Source organism: Balaenoptera physalus (assembly GCF_965194825.1).
Source record: "Balaenoptera physalus genome assembly, chromosome: 1".
Lineage (NCBI taxonomy): Eukaryota > Metazoa > Chordata > Mammalia > Artiodactyla > Balaenopteridae > Balaenoptera > Balaenoptera physalus.
In genome coordinates this window covers 151,871,647-151,884,173 of record NC_138882.1, presented here as the reverse complement: position 1 = coordinate 151,884,173, position 12,527 = coordinate 151,871,647, and the positions used below count along the sequence as shown (strand labels likewise).

The 12,527-nt window shown below is 38.0% G+C and overlaps 1 protein-coding gene across 2 annotated transcripts in view; it reads left to right on the top strand.

Moving 5' to 3' along the window:
• SCP2 (sterol carrier protein 2) overlaps positions 1-12,527 on the top strand; it is a 149,164-nt gene that overhangs the window by 123,949 nt on the left and 12,688 nt on the right. For both annotated transcript variants that reach the window (XM_082429998.1, XM_082429999.1), the window contains one exon: positions 4,677-4,806. In XM_082429998.1, coding sequence (XP_082286124.1) covers positions 4,677-4,806 — 130 coding nt within the window. The remainder of the gene's footprint in view (positions 1-4,676; positions 4,807-12,527) is intronic.

The window sequence follows — 12,527 nt, the reverse complement described above, 5'->3', positions numbered from 1 at the left end:
GTCTACCATAACTATTCCTGAGGCATTGTGCAAGCAGATGACGCGTAGATGCAGCTGGAAGTAGCTGTTCATGGGCTGTTGGCCCCAAAGGAAGCCTGGCTCCTTGGGTGGCCCAGCACACCAGCATTACTATGTACTCTTCTAGATTATCTCCACAGAACCTTGAAGGATAAAGGATTTTAAGGAATGTGGAAAAGACTTGAACTTTCTTTTAATTGATTTTTGGTGACAGAAACTACTTTTATAGGCTAAAGTTTGGAAGTATTGATATAACCTACTTTGCCATATGGTATGAGCAAATGGAAAGAGCATTGAATTTGAAGTTAAACCAACCGGAGATTGAATTCTGGTTGTATTGCTTACTTGTCATACATCCTTGCCCCTCAGGGAACATTGAGTTTAGTGGGAAAATAGACATGGAAAATTTTTCCCGGAAAAAAAAAAAAAACTGCTTTAGCAAGAAACTTGCAGGTGGGTGTATGTGCAAATGGCTATCAAAGTGTCCAGTAGAGGCAGAAACGCCTTTCCAGAAGGGTTAGCATGTGAGCTGAGACTTGAATTGATGAAGTTAGGTGGGAATGGAGAGTAGGAGGAGGTGAGTGAACTGGGACAGGGCATGGGCAAGGGCATAGAGGCATGTATGTTCATGGCATTCAAAGCGGTCAGAACAAAAAAACCTGGGGAGGATGAAAAAGGGGCTGAAGATAAGAACATATAAATATCCTTCAGATTATGAAGAATTTTGAATGATATATAAAGCCAGACTTTATCCTGTAGGCTGTGGGGAGCCATTTAAATTCAAACCTGAAAGTGATATTTATGTTAACGTTAGGTGGGTTATATTAGCTGGATTAGTTGGCAGTAGGATAGAGAATAGTCTAAAGGGTTCTTAACCTTTTAGAGCCTCAGCAATTTTTTCTGCTTAGTGAGCTAATATTAACACCCGTGCAACTACTTAACAGGGTTTTATGAAAATTAAAGAAATAATGTATATAAAAGCACTTGAAAACTTTATAGCCCCCAAAAGATTATCGTTATTGTTAATAGTTTTTCCGAAAGTTAACTTAATTTGAGTGAGATGTTTTAAGGGAAGCCAAAATAAGAGAATTTCTCTCCTTCTCTATAAAAATTTGACAATCATTTTGATTTCTTGATTTAATTAGAAAATGTTGGTAGTTGATTTCAGGACAGTCACATGTAAGAATTGCTTCCATGTCTGTTGAGATAAGTAGGCCTAGACTAAATATTTTTAGAATAGCTTCTTTGGAGTCCTAAGACCCATGGTTCATTCTAGATAGGTTCAGGTGTGTTATCTACGTACAAGAAAAAGATTGACACACCCACTAGGATAACTAAAATAAAGAAGACAGACAAAAGTGTTGGTAAGGATGTAGAGAAATTGGAACCTTCATTTGTTGCTGGTAGGAGTGTAACATGGTGCAGCCACTTTAGAAAACAGCTTGATAGTTCCTCAAAAGGTTAAACATTACCTTATGACCCAAATTTTTACTTCTAAATATAAGAGGAATTAGAGCCTCTGTCCACATAAAAACTTGTGCACAAATGTCCATAGCAGTATCATTGATAGCTGAAAAGGGGAAACAGCCATCAACTGATGAATGGCTAAACAAAATGTGCTACATCCATACAATGGAATATTATTTGGCCATAAAAAGGAAATAATTACTGGTAACGTGCTTCAATGTGGATAAACCTTAAAAGCATTATACTAAGTGAATGAAGCCAGTCTCAAAAGACCATATACTGTATGATTCCATTTGTGTGAAATGTCCAGAATAAGCAAATCCATCAAGACAGAAAGTAGGTTAGTGGTTGCCAGGGGCTAGCAGGAGGGGAGAATGGTGGGGGTGGGGGGTGACTGCTAATGGGTATGGTTTCCTTTTTGGGGTGATGAGAATGTTCTAACATTAGATAGTGGTGTTGGTTGTACAACTTTGAATATACTAAAATACCATTGGATTATATACTTTAAAAGGATAAATTTTTGATATATAAATATCTCAATGAATTTGTTATAAAACAAACAAAACACAACAGAAAGAAAGAACTTAGGCCAGACTCTCTGCATACACAGAGGTTAGTACCTGATAATAATTATTTGAGTATTTCAGGTATTTAGCACAGTGCCTGAACATAGTAAACACGAAAGTCTTTGTTAAAAGAAGAAATATGATGATACCAAAAGGAAGAATCTTGGATATAAATTATTGCAGGGATGTAAGGCTGAAAAAAAAAGGTGGTAAATAAAAACTCTATTAGAAATTACAAGAAAACTCAAAAGGTAGCCAATTCCAGAATAAATATGTAAAGATGAATATATTTTCTATATATTTGCAATTACCTAGTCATGAAATATAATGAAAAATATATTATTAACAAGAGTAATGTAAAATATAAAAAAACTAAGAATAAACTTGGCAAGAAATGTACAAAAGCCTATATGGGGGAAAATGACAAAATATTGCCAAGGGACATCAAGGAAAACTTAAAGATACACCATATTCATGGATGGGAGGACTTAATATTGTAAAGATATTACTTTTCCTCCAAACAGATCCATATATTGTATGTAGCCCCATTTATTTATTTGTTTGTTTGTTTATTTATTTATTTTGGCTGCGTTGGGTCTTTGTTGCTGCGTGCGGGCTTTCTCTAGTTGTGGGCGAGTGGGGGCTACTCTTTGTTGCTGTGCGTGGGCTTCTCATTGCGGTGGCTTCTCTTGTTGTGGAGTATGGGCTCTAGGCACGCGGGCTTCAGTAGTTGCAGCATGCAGGCTCAGTAGTTGTGGCACATGGGCTCTAGGGCGTGCAGGCTTCAGTAGTTGTGGAGTGCCAGCTCAGTAGTTGTGGCTCGCGGGCTCTAGAGCACAGGCTCAGTAGTTGTGGTGCACGGGCTTAGTTGCTCCGTGGCATGTGGGATCTTCCCCGACCAGGGATTGAACCCGTGTCCCCTGCATTGGCAGGTGGATTCTAAACCACTGCACCACGAGGGAAGTTCTTCCCCATTTTCGGGGGAAGAACTAACTAAATGATTATAATGTACATCTAGAGGAAAAAATGTCCAGAACAAATCCAAGAATAGTCAAGAATCTTTCTAAGAGAGGAATTATGGTATTTACTGTACCAAAGAGTAAAGTACATTTATAAAGCTATAGTACTGGCACAGGAATAGCAGACAGATCATAGAGTAAAATAATGGGAAAAAATGCCAGTGTTTATTGAGCAGTTACTCTGTGCTTTGTGGGTATTTAAATACCCTACAACTCTATGAGGGTAGCTATATTATTATCTCCATTTCACAGATAAGAAAACTGAGATTCAGAGAGATTTAGTAACTTGCTCAGGGTTATATAAGTAATGGCAGAGCAGGAATTCAAACCTATGCTGATTGCAAATTCATTGTTATTAATTAGTAAAATTTAATTCTTGGAGATTAACCTTAAGTAAATGAGGTTATGTAAAAATACTTACATATAAGAACGTTATGTACAGCATTGTTATAAGAGCCAGAAGTTAGACTAACCTTAAACATCAAGCAGCAGAGTATTGGTTAAATAAAGTATAGTACACATCTACAATTAAAGACTGTGTATGGTCATTTAAAATTATATGAACGAATACTTAATGACACAGTAATAAGGATAGCTATATTAAACCGAAAAGTGAATTACAAAACAGTATATACACTCATTTAAAAAATATGTATGCAGAGAAAAAAGATAGAGGAGATTTATATCAAAATGTTATTTTCTGTGAGTGGTGAAATTATGAATGATTGGTTTTCTTTTTGCTTCTCAATATTTTCTATTTTTTCCGCAGTACAGTATGTTTTTTTTCTCGAAAGAAAAATAATTGCAATAAAATTATTGTGTGTGGTTTTTTTTTTAAGGTATGTGAGTTATTCACCCTGCCAGCCAGGTTAGCGGGTCCTCTGTGCTCCTGTAGGCCCCTGTGTTCCCCTTTTTCATAGTGATCATAGTGTATTATCATTTACCCTTCTAACTCCGTAGCATCTGGAATAATGTCTGGTGCCAGTCATTGTTTCAGTCAATCAATATTTCAGTAAGGAAAGATGAAACAGAGTGGGAATGAAGGGGAGAGGGAGGGAGAAAGGACACCAACCTACGGAGATGTGGATCTGAGGTTATTTTTCTAGCTTCATTCCTCAAGATCCAAAAGTAGGTGGTGGATGGTATATTACTTGTATAATTCTTTATACTAATCCAGGAAATGAGTTGAACCACTTATCTTTAAATTCTGATTGTGGAACACCAAAAATATATGTGAAGGAATTTACCTACAAAGAAAAAGAGGAGTTAGGCTTCTTACATTTAGAGAGGCCAGAGTGAATCTTTCAGAAATTATTAAGACAAATGAAGGCTATTTCAGTAGAAAATGCTGCTGTGCCACCCACTCTCCCATTCTCCCTGTCCTTCCACCAGTTGTATCCAGAAAGCCATTTTCAACAAAAGATTTGGCAGATGACGGAGTTGTTGCCTGGTTGCCTTTCAGACTTTTCTGGGTAAAAGATCCTAAGGGAGCTTGGGGACTGTCTGCTGGTCCAGCTGCTCACGTCATTTATCTATTTAAACATTTAATTTGGGGAAAAGCCAGAGGAATGAACTTCATATAACTCTGTGTTATTTTTCTTTCCAGGAAGGGGAGCAGTTTGTGAAGAAAATCGGTGGTATTTTTGCCTTCAAGGTGAAGGATGGCCCTGGAGGTAAAGAAGCCACCTGGGTGGTGGACGTGAAGAATGGCAAAGGATCAGTGCTCCCCAACTCAGGTCAGTGCAGTGATGACTTCATTTACAGGAGCACTGACAAGTTCACAAAGAAAAATGGGGGCCTGCTTTGGTGTTCTCCAAAAGGGCTGGCTTTAGAGTTACAGGACCTTGTTAAAGAACTGGGGAATCCTTGGGAACAGGAACAGGTCACAGCTGCTTCCTCCCAAAGACTGGGAGGCTCCATCACTGTCACCAGCCGTAGGCTTTGGAATTAGACAGACTTGGATTTGGAGTCCTGGTCCTGCCACTCACAGATTCTGGCCTTGAACAAATTATTTCACTTCTTTGAGCTTTGTTTTTTTCATTTGTAAATGGGAATAATAAATGGTACCTATTTCATAACGTCACGTGAGGATTAAGAGCATTATCTCCTAATAGCCTGTGAAGCACATGGTTCAGTGTATGGTTATGTGTCCTCAGAAGACCTGTCTGTACTCCCTACCTCCACTTCTCTCACCCAGTCTTTCTCTCACCCGTTCCAGTCAGCTTTGGTCCTCATTATTATCCCAAAACTGTTCTTGTCAAGGTCAAGTAACCACCATGTTGGTAAATTTAGTGGTTAATTCCCAGCCCTCATAATTATATTATTCTTCCAGGCTTTCTTCTTACCTACTGGCTGTTCCTTCTTGGCTTCTCTCCCTGTTTTTTTCTGCATCTCTAAAAGTATAAATGTTGCAGTGCTCTAAGGCTCAGTTCTATCTACATTTAGTCCCTGGGACTCTCATCTAGTTTCATACTTTTAAAACCGTCTCTACACTGATGACTCCCAGGTATCTTCAGCGTGAACTCAGATACTGAACTCCAAGGTGTATATCCAGCTGCATAATTGACAAGTTTACTTGGATCCTTAGTAGGTAGCTCAAAGCTAACATGTATGAAACTGAACTGCCGATCTTCCTCCCACTCCCCTTTAATTATGTTCTCCTCGAACTGTCTTCTGCATCTTGCTAAATTGCTCCTCTGTCTTACCAGTTCCTCAGTCTAAAACCCTTGAAGTCATGCTTGGCTCTTTTTTTTTTTTAATTGAAGTATAGTTGATTTACAATGGTGTGCCAATCTCTGCTGTACAGCAAAGTGACTCAGTTATACACATATACACATGCTTTTTTTAATATTCTTTTTCATTATGGTTTATCCCAGGAGATTGGATATAGTTCCCTGTGCTATACAGTAGGAGCTGTTGTTTATCCATTCTAAATGTAATAGTTTGCATCTACCTTGGCTCTTCTTTTTCTCACAATCTGCAGTCAAATCTGCCAGCAAATTCCATCCTATACTACTACCACCTTGGTCCTCCATCATTTTTTGCCTGGTCTCCCTGTTTCTAACCTTCCACCCTATTTCTCCACACACCAGCTGGAGTGATCATTTTAAAACTCAAGTCAGATGTGACCCTTCTTGGCTCAAAACCATCCAGTGGCTTTGAGCTCACAGGGTAAAAACCAGGGTTCTTACAATCACACCACATGATCTGGCCCTAGTCTTCTCTGTCTTATTATACTCTCCTTCACTTGGCTCCAGTCACACTGGCCTCCTTGCTATTGCTTGAACGTGGGGCGTTTGCAGTTTAGGGGCTTTCTACTGCCTGGAATCGTCATCCCTCACATATCTTCATGGCTTGTTCTCCCATTTCCTTTGGGTTCTTGCCCAAATGTCACCTTCTCAGTGAGCCTTTCCCCAACCACACTTCTAAATCACACCCCCTTTACCATTCCCTATTGTCCTTTTCTGCCTTATTTTTCTTTATTGCGCTTACCGCCATCTGATATACCATATCTTATTTCTTTGCTTATTGTCCATCCCCCCCACTGGAGTTGTAAGCTGCATGAAGGCAGAGCTTTTTGACTCTTAGGTTCACTGCTGCATTCACAGTGCCTAGACTAGTACCTGATACATGGTAGGCCTTCAGTAAAATAAATAAATAAAAAATGAACAGCAGAATGAATCAATGATGCTCAGTAAGTGGTAGCTATATTGTATGTTATGTTTCTCTCGGAGAGAGCCTGGTGCGATTAAGAGATGCGATGGATAGGAACTAGCTTTTTAGAGGGCTATACTATGAACTTTGAAAACGATTTGATATATAATCAATCCCTTAAATCTTTTTGAGTAGAAAAGTAAAAGTCAGAGCTGTGTTTTAGAGGATGAAGCCGGTGTATTCGACCTGATGAATTAGAAATGAAGAAATCAGAAGCAGAGAGAGCAATTAGGAGGATGGATGGTACCACCATCTAAGTAAACAAAAAGGACAGCCGAGTGTTGGCAGTGAGAAAAAAGAATGTTGTTACATGGTAGTTGCTAGGGGTTTGGGGTGAAGTTGATGGTACTTGGAAGCTGTGAAGGAGAAGGAGATCTATCAAAGATGGTAGAGTTCATTATTGCTACATTACTGAAGAAGGTCCTGGAGGAGAGAATGACATCAGGAGCACAGGTGGAAGGAGGGTTAGCCTTAGCAAGGAGGGATGGATACTTCTTCCTCTAAGAGGGGGTAGATAAATATTCAGGGGCATTTTGAGGTACCGAGGGGTTTGGCAGAGATCCTGGAATAGAGTTTAGAGCTTGGAGAAAGGAGAAGATGTTAAGAGCAGTGTTATATGTACTGTTGAATAGGGAATCAACTAGAGATTAATGAAGGAAAAGCTGAGTGGTAGTAAGGGCATCTGGTGTGGGCAGCATTTTTTTTTCTCAAAATGAGTGGGCAGAAAAATGACTATGTTTGCATTCTGTGAGCTGCCATCTAACGTGATGTATGAAGAAAAACTAAATGCTTCATCTAGATTCTAGCTTTTAGAAATAAAAAGAACTTTGGGGAAATAATGCCAATTTTTAAAACTGACTGAATGTTAATGCTTACTTCAGGATTTTATATACTGACATGTCTAGACAGATGTCAAGGTGATTTTTTTTAAAGTTTTTATTTTTCTTTAATTTTATTTTTATTGGAGTATAATTGCTTTACAATGTTGTGTTAGTTTCTGCTGTACAATGAAGTGAATTACCTATATGTATAAATATATCCCCTCCCTCTTGGACATCCTACCCACCTAGGTCATCACAGAGCATCAAGCTGAGCTCCCTGTGCTATACAGCAGGTTCCCACTAGCTATCACTTTTATACATGGTAGTGTATTTATGTCAAACCTAATCTGCCAATTCATCCCACCCTCCCTTTACCCTCCTGTGTCCACATGTCTGTTCTCTATGTCTGCGTCTCTATTCCTGTCCTGCAAATACGTTCATCTGTACCATTTTTCTAGATTCCACATATATGTGTTAGTATATGATATTTTTCTCTTTCTGACTTCACCCTGTATGACTGACTCTAGGTCCATCCACATCTCTACAAATGACCCAGTTTTGTTCCTTTTTATGGTTGAGTTATATTCCATTATATATATGTACCACATCTTCTTTATCCATTTATCTGTTGATGGACATTTAGGTTGCTTCCATGACCTGGCTATTGTAAATAGTGCTGCAATGAACATTGGGGTACATGTGACTTTTGTTTTTGTTTTTAATGTAACTTTTTTTTTTTAACTTATTTTATTTTTTTGGCAGCGTTGGGTCTTTGTTGCTGCACGCGGGCTTTTTCTCTAGTTGTGGTGAGCAGTGGCTACTCTTCATTGCGGTGCACGGGCTTCTCTTTGTGGTGGCTTCTCGTTGCGGAGCACGGGCTCTAGGCGCGTGGGCTTCAGTATTTGTGGCATACGGGCTCAGTAGTTGTGGCTCACAGGCTCTAGAGCTCAGGCTCAGTAATTGTGGTGCACAGGCTTAGTTGCTCCGCAGCATGTGGGATCTTCCCGGACTAGGGCTCGAACCCGTGACCCCTGCATTGGCAGGTGGATTCTTAACCACTGCACCACTGGCAAAGCCCACATGTGACTTTTTGAATTATGGTTTTCTAAGGGTATATGCCCAGTGGTGGGATTGCTGGGTCATATGGTAGTTCTATTTTTAGTTTTTTAAGGAACCTCCATACTGTTCTCCAGAGTGGCTGTATCAATTTACATTCCCACCAACAATGCAAGAGGGTTCCCTTTTTTCCACACCCTCTCCAGCATTTATTGTTTGTAGATTTTTTGATGATGGCCATTCTGACCAGTGTGAGGTGATATCTCATTGTAGTTTTGATTTGAATTTCTCTAATAATTAGTGATGTTGAGTATCTTTTCATGTGCCTCTTGGTCATCTGTATGTCTTCTTTGGAAAAATGTCTGTTTAGGTCTTCCGCCCATTTTTTGATTGGGTTGTTTGTTTTCTTGATATTGAGCTGCATGAGTTGTTTGTATATTTTGGAGGTTAATCCTTTGTCCGTTACATCATTTGCAAATATTTTCTCCCATTCTGAGGGCTGTCTTTTCGTCTTATGCTTTCCTTTGCTGCACAAAGGCTTTTAAGTTTAATTTAGGTTCCATTCGCTTATTTTTGTTTTTATTTTCGTTATTGTAGGAGGTGGGTCAGAAAAGATCTTGCTGTGATTTATGTCAAAGAGTGTTTTTCCTATGTTTTCGTCTAAGAGTTTTGTAGTGTCCGGTCTTACATTTAGGTCTTTAATCCATTTTGAGTTTATTTTTGGGTATGGTGTTAGGTAGTGTTCTAATTTCATTCTTTTACATGTAGCCGTTCAGTTTTCCCAGCACCACTTATTGAAGAGACTGTCTTTTCTCCATTGTATACTCTTGCCTCCTTTGTCATATATTAGGTGACCATAGGTGCGTGGGTTTATCTCTGGGCTTTCTATCCAGTACCATTGATCTATATTTCTGTTTTTTGTGCCAGTACCATACTGTCTTGATTACTGTAGCTTTGTAGTATAGTCTGAAGTTGGGGAGCCTGATTCCTACAGCTCTGTTTTTCTTTCTCAAGATTGCTTTGGCTATTTGGGGTCTTTTGTGTTTCCATACAAATTGTAAAATTTTTTGTTTTAGTTCTGTGAAAAATGCCATTGGCAATTTGATAGGGATTGCATTGCATCTGTAGATTGCTTTGGGGAGTATAGTCATTTTCACAATATTGATTCTTCTAATCCAAGAACATGGTATATTTTTCCATCTGTTTGTGTCATCTTTGATTTCTTTCATCAGTGTTTTATAGTTTTCTGAGTACAGGTTTTTTGTCTCCTTAGGTAGACTTATTCCTAGGTATTTTATTCTTTTTGTTGCGATGGTAAATGGGGTTGTTTCCTTAATTTCTCTTTCTGCTCTTTCGTTGTTAGTGTATAGGAATGCAAGAGATTTCTGTGCATTACTTTTGTATCCTGCAACTTTACTACATTCATTGATTAGTTCTAGTAGTTGTCTGGTGGCATCTTTAGGATTTTCTATGTGTAGTATCATGTCATCTGCAAACAGTGACAATTTTACTTCTTCTCTTCCAATTTGTATTCCTTTTATTTCTTTTTCTTATCTGATTGCTATGGTAGGACTTCCAATACTATGTTGAATAAGAGTGGTGAGAGTGGACATCCTTGTCGTGTTTCTGATCTTAGAGGAAATGCTTTCAGTTTTTCACCATTGAGAATGATGTTTGCTGTGGGTTTGTCATATATGGCCTTTATTACATTGAGGTGGTTTCCCTCTATGCCCACTTTCTGGAGAGTTTTTATCATAAATCGGTGTTGAATTTTGTCAAAAGCTTTTTCTGCATCTATTGAGATGATCATACGGTTTTTATTCTTCAGTTTGTTAATGTGGTGTATCACATTGATTGATTTGTGTATATTGAAGAATCCTTGCATCCCTGGGATAAATCCCACCTGATCATGGTGTATGATCCTTTTAATGTGTTGTTGGATTCTGTTTGCTAGTATTTGTTGAGGATTTTTGCATCTATATTCATCAGTGATCTTGGTCTTTAATTTTCTTTTTTTGTAGTATCTTTGTCTGGTTTTGGTTTCAGGGTGATGGTGTCCTCATAGAATGAGTTTGGGAGCTTTCCTTCCTGTGCAGTTTTTTGGAAGAGTTTGGGAAAGATAGGTGTTAGCTCTTCTCTAAATGTTTGATAGAATTCACCTTTGAAGCCATCTGGTCCTGAACTTTTGTTTGTTGGAAGATCTTTAGTTATAATTTCAATTTCACTACTTCTGATTGGTCTGTTTATATTTTCTAATTCCTTCTGGTTCAGTCTTGGAAAGTTTTATCTTTCCAAGAATTTGTCCATTTCTTCCAGGTTGTCCATTTTAATGTCATATAGTAGTCATTGTAGTAGTCTCTTATGATCCTTTGTATTTCTGTGGTGTCAGTTGTAATTTCTCCTTTTTCATTTCTAATTTTATTGATTTGAGTCTGCTCCCTTTTTTACTTGATGAGTCTGGCTAAAGGTTTATCAATTTTTTTTTTATATTCTCAAAGAACCAACTTTTAGTTTTATTGATCTTTGCTATTGTTTTCTTTGTTTCTATTTCATTTATTTCTGCTTTGATCTTTATGATTTCTTTCCTTCTACTGACTTTGGGTTTTCTTTGTTCTTCTTTCTCTAGTTGTTTTAAGTGTAGGGTTAGATTGTTTATTTGAAATTTCTCTTGTTTCTTGAGGTGAGATTGAATTGCTATAAACTTCCCTCTTAGAATTGCTTTAGCTGCATCCCATAGGTTTTGGGTTGTCGTGTTTTCATTGTCATTTGTTTCTATGTATTTTTTAATTTCCTCTTTGATTTCTTCAGTGATCTCTTGGTTATTTAGCAGTGCAGTGTTTAGCCTCCATGTGTTTGTGTTTTTTACAGTTTTTTTTTTCCTGTAATTGATTTCTAATCTCATAGTGTTGTGGTCATAAAAGATGTTTGATATGATTTCAGTTTTCTTAAATTTTCCAAGGCTTGATTTGTGACCCAAATTGTGATCACGGAGAATGTTCCGTGTGCACTTGAGAAGAACGTGTATTCTGCCACTTTCGGGTGGAATGTCCTATAAATAGCAATTAAATCTATCTGGTCTGTTGCATCATTTAAAGCTTGTGTTTCCTTATTTATTTTCATTTTGGATGATCTGTCCATTGTTGTAATTGGGGTGTTAAGGTCCCCCACTATTATTGTGTTACTCTTGATTTCCCCTTTTATGGCTGTTAACATTTGCCTTATGTATAGAGGTGCTCCTGTGTTGGGTGCATAAACATTTGTAATTGTTATACTTTCTTCTTGGATTGATCCCTTGATCATTATGTAGGGTCCTTCCTTATCTCTTTAACAGTCTTTATTTTAAAGTCTATTTTATCTGATATGAGTATTGCTCCTCCAGCGTTCTTTTGATTTCCATTTGCATGGAATATCTTTTTCCATCCCCTCACTTTCAATCTGTATGTGTCCCTAGGTCTGAAATGGTTTCTTGTAGACAGCATATATACGGGTCTTGTTTTTGTATCCATTCAGCGAGCCTGTGTCTTTTGGTTGGAGCATTTAATCCATTTACATTTAAGGTAAGTATCGATATGTATGTTCTTATTACCATTTTCTTAATTGTTTTGGGTTTGTTTTTGTAGGTCTTTTTCTTCTCTTGTGTTTCCCACCTAGAGAAGTTCCTTTAGCATTTGTTGTAAAGCTGGTTTGGTTGCGCTGAATTGTCTTAGCTTTTGCTTGTCTGTAAAGCTTTTGATTTCTCCATCAAATCTGAATGAGATCCTTGCTGGGTAGAGTAATCTTGGTTGTAGGTTTTTCCCTTTCATCACTTTATATATATCCTGCCATTCCCTTCTGGCCTGCAGAGTTTCTGCTGAAAAATCAACTGA